General features: G+C 46.9%; 1 protein-coding gene across 1 annotated transcript; it reads right to left on the bottom strand.

Moving 5' to 3' along the window:
• Nucleotides 1–517: 517 nt before the first annotated feature.
• Nucleotides 518–1983, bottom strand: LOC109772274 (chlorophyllase-2). Its single transcript, XM_020330960.4, has 2 exons — nucleotides 1592–1983; nucleotides 518–1440 (listed from the first exon to the last, which is right to left on the bottom strand). Exons 1-2 carry the CDS (start codon nucleotides 1823–1825, stop codon nucleotides 700–702), a joined length of 975 nt encoding a protein of 324 aa, XP_020186549.1. The 5' UTR covers nucleotides 1826–1983; the 3' UTR covers nucleotides 518–699.
• Nucleotides 1984–8180: the final 6197 nt, after the last annotated feature.

Genomic DNA, 8180 nt, shown 5'->3' with positions numbered 1-8180 from the left:
GGCCCTTCAGCGGCGGTTCGTGTTGAACCGGTACTGGGGGGGGGGGGGGACTAGTACTGGTTACAGAACCAGCACTAAAGGGCCTTACGAACCGGGACTACAGCCCGGTTCTGCACTAGTGGAGCACGCGAGAGGGAGAAGAGGAGGAGGAGGCCGGACTTGCACGGTGGCGATCGGCCAGAGGCCATGGTGGCGTGCGGCAGGAGGCAGCTGCAACAACCATGGGGTGGGGCAACTGTAGGCAGTGGTTGGGTGGGTGAGGGGAGAGAGATAGGGTTAGGTTAGTGGGAGGGTGATGTGGTACAGGATTTTTTTTGTCCTTTTTTGAAAGTTTGAGATTGTAAAATAGAGGATATTATTGGTTGGGGTTGTATATTACACTTTGGTGGTACTTTGAGTTTGTAATATGCACTTCTCTGAAATTAGTTCCAAGTTATAGTGTGAGAAAATAAAGTAGGAAACTTCACAAGAAAATAAATACATTTTGTTTTGAGGGTACATGAACATCATTTAAGGATTGATAAGTAGCACACAACACATATATATTCAACATAGATACATGCACACATGACATGAGTGCTTATTATTTAGTAATTAGGAAGACTGGACGTGCTATAGTAGTCATGAGCCATGACATGGCCATGCACCAACACACCTTATTTAGGAGTAATAGATACGCATAGGCACGTAATATAACTCTCACACAGACGACGGATCTGGCTGTCCAACCAAGCAAGGAAGAAACTCATCAACTTGGTCCAGGACAGCCGGCGCGAGCTCAGGGTTACGATATATGGCGATCAGTTCACAAGCATCGATTCGCAATTTAGCCCTGAGGAAGGCAACCATGGCTCCTCCCATGGTCCTCCTAGCAAGGTCTTTGGTGTTGTGTTGGTTCCTCATGCACATGCAGTTGTTGATAATGTAGGGCACATTGTCATCCAGCATGTCGAGATGCCCGTAGTCCTTCACCACGAGGTGGTAGCGAGGCGGCGCGCACTCCCTGTAGAATTCGGCGTGGTTCACGCCCACCGGGGCGCAGGGAAATCCGCCGATGTGCTTGGGACCCAGCCCGGTCCCCATGACCAGCACCGGCATCCCCACGTCGAGGCAGTCAGGTTCAAAAGTGAGCACCTTGGGCTCCAACTGCTGGGCTCTCGAAACCCCGGCCACAGGGTCGACGCCGATGAGGGCGGAGAACTTGAGCTCCAGCTTGGTCTTGGCGTCCCCTAGTCCGAGGGCGACGGCGAAGGCCGTCTGGCCGCCTCGGCTGTGGCCGGCTATAGCCAGCTTGGTCAGGTCAGGCTCGACATGCTCAAGTTTGAACACGTCCTTGAGGACGTAGGCGAGCCCCTTGTCATGATCTGCAAGCCAGTTGGTGATTCGTTTTGTGGCGTCTATGTCGTCCGCATCGGGCTCGGACACCACCATCCAGTAGAGCTGTTAGCATTGCAAGCGTAGCAGTAGTTACTAGTTAGTCCGATGATGATATATACAGTAGACTGATATTTACTTCCTCTGTAAAGCAGTGATCTAAACGCTCTTATATTTTCTTAAAAGAGTAATTATTAATGAGCAGGAGATGACAGACCTGTGGTGCGACGGCGATGAAACCATGGGAGGCGACGTGTGTGAGGAGCTGCTCGTACCAGCTGTTGAGCATGTTCCAGCCGTGCAGGAAGACGATGACGGGGTACGCGCCGGCCTCCTTGGGCGCCACCACCATCAACGGCTTGGCCAGGTTCGGGATCATGCTCTTGTCCACGTGCTTCACATCCACCTCCATTGGCCCCGCCTCGAACACCATCGTCGGCATGGCAGCCATCTTTAGTTAGCTAGCTAGAGGCTAGAGCTTCTTCACACCGCGGACGTGCGTACGGAAGTAAGTACTGATCTAAACGATCTTGTATTTCTTTAAGGGAGTAGCACGGAGATGGAGATGAGAGCTTGCATTGCTTGGTGTAGGAAAATGGCACTGTATTTATACACGAGGCCGGGCACAGGAGATGATGAGCTTGTGGTTGCGGATGCAATCGTACGTGAGGCGCGCTTTTATTTTCCACAAGAAATTGCAGCCATTTGTTTCGCACTGCATCCTGACGGGCTGGTCCTTTCATCCTCCGGAGTGTTTTTGTACTAGTAGTACGTGGTGACAGACAAAGCAAGTCGTGAGGCATGCACGGCCAGAGGCCATTGTCGACGTACGTGCCGATGGAGATTTATCACCCACCGTACCGGTGCGTCGTATCAGCGCGCGATTTGACACCCTCCAGCGGTCCAGCCCGCTCGTGTTGCACGCTCCAACGTACCTACTCGCGCGCGCGCCCGTGTTGCACGAGCCTTGCTCCGGCACCCCCTAACTCAATTTTCTAGGGGTATTCTTGACCTTCGTCATCTATTTTTTTCTCCGGCCCGACGCTGCCCATATCCAAGCCCCGTAGCCCATATCCAAGCCCCGTATAACCTGTATGACCCATACGTATGTATACGGTGACATCCTGAAAAAAGGATGACACGACCCACGATCAGGTACGACCTGCCGACGGCCGATCCATCAATCACGCAGCTCAATCAATCACGCAGCTCCATCATTCACGCAGCTCCTCCATCATTTTGTTGAGGTTCTGTAGGAATATCGGTGGCGGCGATCTCATCGCCGGCGATCTCGTCCGAGAGAGCGCGCGGCACCGTCGTCAACCTCCAGCGCTCGCAGGTACCGCATCCCGTTTTCCCATGTTTGTCTCGCTCGCGGCAGCATCAAACGAACTGCCGCTGTTTTCGTCGTAGTGGTTAACCTAGCGGGGCGGGTAACCTAGCTTTCCGGCGGTCCAGGCCATCGCAGATCTTCTTCTAGTAGTGCTGCTCGTCGTGATATACACATTGATCACGCGGGCTAAAGTGGGTTTCTTCTTTCTAGGGTTAACCTAGCGTCGGTTGCCATCGGTTGTGTGCATGACGGCTCCGTTATTTGATGCGGCGGCTTACCTAGGTATCCGGCGATCCAAAGTAATCACGACTGGTGCCGTGGGCTAGGAATCTGGCGGCGCATGTTATCACGGGTAGCGCTGCTTCTCGCGATCCAAAGTGATCATGTACTGGATCCGTGGGCATCTTCCTTACTAGGGTTGAGGTACCTTAACGCCGATGACCGGTGTGGAGAGGGGGGAGGATCCATGGGCGGTCAGAGGTCGTTGGCGTCGGTTGTGTGCAGATCTGAACGGTCTCGGTTGGGGCGCTCTCCGGTTGGGGTAGTTTATTTAACATCTGTGATCGTGCGCTAGGTGTTGTATATGTCAGCATTGATAATGTTTGCACATGTGATGATACATATTATTTGTTGTAGGAAATGGAGGACGATGAGTTAACTGATATGACGTATGACATGGAGTTTGGAGAACTGATGAAAGACTGGATAGAAAATTGGTCAGATGATGAAAATTTAGATCATGGAGATAGGTCAGAGAATGGGAACGAATTGGAAGATCTTAATATGAGTGGCATTATCATGTTGTAATTTTTTGGTGGCATCCGACAATATTATATTTTTGTGTTGAAAATTTATAGATGGATGAACATGATGATGGTCAGGAAAACAATAAGCATGATGATGGTGAGGAAAACAACTCGAAGATCTGGAATGAAGATTACATTAGCCAGGTATGGAAGTGGAATTTTTTGTTGGCATGCATGCAAATTGAATTAATCCTGGAATATTATATGATAAGTACTTATGTATTTGTGTTATATTTTTCAGCTCATTTCCGAATGTCATAATGCTTACGACTATTACGGTGAATCCGACGCGGAGACAGACCTTGATGACGAATCATTAGCTGCACCTGATTCTGGGGAGTCGCAGTCGTCGGTCATCATGAGTGAGGTATGTATGTAATCAATGTTGTATGGAAGTAATGTTATACCATAGAAAATTGTTTTCATGGCTATGTTATGATTGTGTAGGTGATAGAAGATGAGGAGAAAAAGAATGTCCAAGATACTGCCAGTGCAGATGATAAGAGGGATATGTTCATGCAGATAATACAAATGACTTTTATGTCTCACGATGCTGCGTATGATTTCTACAACAACTATGGTAGAGATAATGGTTTCAGCATTAGAAAAAATAAGGTCAGGTATAACAAAACCGACTCACATCATATGCGTTATAGGCGGTTTGTTTGTTCCAGACAAGGAAAACGTGACTGCAGGTTGCTAACCGAGGAAGGACACAGCCGTAGGGTCAGACCCGAGACACGCTGCCACTGCGAAGCGCACCTAACCGTGAAGCTTGACCAAAAGCGTGGGGTTTGGTATGTTGATAGTTTTGAGGACAAGCATAGCCATATCTTGGCAGGACCGGACGAGGTACCTTTTATTTGGTCCCACAGAAAAATCAAAGAGTACCAGAGAGCTGAGATACTGTCCATGGGAGCTGCAGGGATTAGAATTCACGACATGATGGATTCCTTCATCAACAAATATGTATGGTATGGCGGTGTTGGTTTTACCAGGCGTGAAATATACAACCTTTGCGCCAGGGAGAAGAGGAAGCTGCTTTCAAAAGGTGATGCTGCCACAGTCATAGGCATCATGGCCAGTAGGAAACAAAGGGATCCTAGCTTCTTTTTCGAGTACAAGCTAGACAAGGAAGGACATATGAATAGGATGTTCTGGTGTGATTCCCAGTCTCGTCATGACTATGAGGACTTCGGCGACGTGCTTGTATTTGACAGCACGTACAAGATGAACCGGTATGGTATGCCATTCATACCCTTTGTTGGTCTTAACAATCACCGAAAGACCACTGTTTTTGCTTGTGCCATAGTTTCGGACGAGACCGAAGAGACATATGTGTGGTTGCTGCAGACTTTTTTGAGGTCCATGTGTCAAAAGATGCCGAAGAGTGTTATCACGGACGCCGACGCTGCGATGATCAAGGCAATTCGCCAAGTCTTGCCAGACGTGTGGCACCGTATATGTACGTGGTATATAGAAAAAAATATGAAGATTCACCTCAGTCACAAAGCCTTGAAGGAGTTCCGAACTCTTCTGTACTACAACACGTCCACGGCCACATTTGAGGAGAGATGGCACGCGCTTTCCAAAAGATGGCAGTCGGAAAAAACAGTAATATGGTTGAGACGGATGTATAAGAAGAGGAGACTGTGGGCCGTGGCTTATCTGACAGAGGGGTTTTGGCTTGGCATGAAAAGCAACCAGAGGAGTGAAAGTCTAAAGTCATTCCTTCACCTCCACCTAGACGGTGAAATGACCCTAGTGGATATGATTTTGCACTATGAGAACGCCGTTGTACGTATCCGTGAGAATGAGGCACGAGATGACTGCACGGCCTCACGGAGTTTACCGGTGCCAGTTACTAGCTCGACGGAACTTGAGATAGCTGCTTCTCACGTCTTCACTCCAGCAAACTTCTATATGTTGCAAGCTGATCTTAGGAAAATTGGCAGCATGGAGATTGTAGAAATAAAACTCGGAGACGGATCACAGCAGTACATCGTGGCCTGGAAGAATAACTGGAATAGCCGTTTTGGGTGGAATACACTCCAGTAAATTCCGCAGAAACTATAAGGTGCAGCTGCAGAAGAATGATTCGAAAGGGTCTACCTTGCAAGCACATATTCCATGTACTGAAGTACTTGAATATATCTGAAATACCAAAGTGTTTAGTTCTTGTGCGGTTCACGAAAGACGCAAGGTTGGGACTGCCCACGAGGCGCACAAGCGATCTGTTGGGATTTGGATGGACTGGAGCAGCTGAAAGAATGAAATATAGCCAGGCCAGTGTGTTGGCTTCAGAAGCTATGCATGCGGCATGCAAACACCCATCTTTGTGGGATCAGTTACAGGAGAGTTTGAAGACCGTGAGTATGATCATCTAAAGGAAAAATTGTGTAAGAAAACGGCTAATCTCAGTAGTTGTGCAATTGAATATGTAGACGATGGTGAAGGCAACATAATTGAAGTTCAAGATCCTATTAAAGTATCAACGAAAGGTGCAACTAAGGTAGATGAGAACCACCCTATGTCGAAAAATGGTAGGCCATTTTCGTACGACGAGATCAGAATCAGGTGCGGCGCATGCAAATTGCTAGGGCACACTAAAAGCAGCAAGAAATGCAAACTAAATAAGAAGTAAGTTTTTGTACGCATTGTAGGTTATAATTGTTTTTAACTTGTCATTCATTAACTTCTCCTGTTATCATGTGCAGAAGCGTGGTGGGCAAAGAAGAGTAGAACACTTGCTAGAGTTATGTTCGGATGAATCCAGTGATCTAATAGTGAGGTGTTTACAATGTGTTACTGCATACATGATACATGATATATACTCTTGCAAGAGGCTAGGACCTTGAGATAGCGCTTGTAGCATATATGGACTAAACAGGAGGCGGTCACTAGGGACTTTAATCATGGAAAATGAATAGCATTTTAGCCATTGTAATGATGGAATCTTTTGTGTTGTCCACTCTAGTTATATTATATTAGAAAATTAGACGATACCCGGCACGTTGCGGAATGTTTTGCAATATATTCATAGAGAAATGGTTACGTGGAACATGTATATGTTGTTGCGGGAATCTTTTGTTTGCATGTTGTGGTGGACCTTTCTCCATGCATGTTGAATGATGAGGTGGCAAACTTGCATGTTAAGAGAAATAGGTTAGTGGTGGCTAGTTGTTTAGATATAGAAGATGTAATTATGTGTGGTAATAATTATTTTTTTCACTCCTTTGGTTCACCACCATTTAGATATAGAAGATACCAGCTCACTTGGGTCTAGAGTACAAACTTCGTACCGGAAAACCCACCATTTTCGCCTCATAAAGAAAAGAAAAACCCACCATTTTATGGCTTGTAGTGTAACTCGGGCCGCTTGTCGCGATGACGTGGAGGGGGGGGGGGGCGACGGATGCCTTTAGACGGCGCGACACACGGCCGCTCCCGTTGCCGAGCCGATTTAACAATTTTTATTTTGATTACAGCCCGTTTAAATGGGCCGCGCTGGCCACCTGGTCGGGGCGGTTCTTCCCTCGCGATCTCCACGCGCGTTCTATCTATCCACTACGACCGCCGCCACCGCCGCCATCGATCCACGTCTTGCCGCCGGTCGCGTTACGCCATGGTTTCGTGGAGCGACGAGTCGAGCTCTTCTTCGGATGGCGAATCCGTGACTAGCCTGTAGGTACGCTCCTACTATATAATCTCCAGATAGTGCTAGGCTTAGGGTTAGGGTTCTTCATTTCCGGTATTTAACGCAGGGCGTTGATTTGTGCATTATCTCTGTTGTTTCGTTTAGCTTCCTACGACTATCCCTTGCTATGAATGGAGTGGCATTGCTCACGATCTGTCTTCTCGTTGTCTGCATCGAGAACCTTGCGTTAGGCTAGTTGCTTTTGATTCCTTGGACACTGGCAGACGTTTTCTTGCCTGTGGTTAGAAGGTATGTTGTTCCGTAGTGTAAATATATGTTTACATTAGCTCGTGCTCGATTTACTTCGCGGTAATCCATTGTTCTGCCCAAAATTGCATACAATTTCAATTAATTTGTGCATTTACAAAGTCCGTATTTATGTTGTCTTTTTTACGGTCTAACATTTGTTTTAGCACATAATAGCATATAATTGTAGTTAATTGATCCATATATATATATATATATATATGTATATCATTGCATGCTACATTTTTTGTTTATATGATTGAGACCATATTTGTAGTGCATTGCATGTAATTGTAGTGCATTTGTGCATATATGATTGAGACCATATTTTTTCATACTGTAGGAAGAAATGAAATGTAACTATGTGCAATGGGTAGACCCGGAGTGGTCAGTGGCTACAAAGTTCTGCCTCGGAGAACTGTGAAGCATGTATGATGAGAAGCTGAGACAGAATGTTAAGAATGTTGAAGACAAATGCAAGTTAATTGGAGAAAAGAGGAGGATAGAGGAAGAGCTGAGATTTTTCAAAATGGACTTTGCTAAACTGGTGGCTTATAAGGAGGATGCTCTCACGCAGTTGGGCAATGCAAGATTGTCACTTAGCGATCTCAAAGAGGAGTTGGAGAAGAATAAGATGGCAGACCATGGTTGTGCCAATCTACATCAGGTCCTGAGGGTAAAGGCTGAGAAAGACCGGGACAGGGTGGTGCTAGAGAGAGACCAA

The sequence above is a fragment of the Aegilops tauschii genome, chromosome 5, assembly GCF_002575655.3.
Source record: "Aegilops tauschii subsp. strangulata cultivar AL8/78 chromosome 5, Aet v6.0, whole genome shotgun sequence".
Lineage (NCBI taxonomy): Eukaryota > Viridiplantae > Streptophyta > Magnoliopsida > Poales > Poaceae > Aegilops > Aegilops tauschii.
This window is presented reverse-complemented; position numbering and strand designations above follow the sequence as displayed.

Coding starts and splice junctions, on each gene's coding strand:
- LOC109772274 (XM_020330960.4), bottom strand. CDS start 1,825: ATGGCTGCCATGCCGACGATGGTGTTCGAGGCGGGGCCAATGGAGGTG. Junction 1,441..1,591: donor TCATCGCCGTCGCACCACAG/GTCTGTCATCTC, acceptor CAATGCTAACAG/CTCTACTGGATGGTGGTGTC.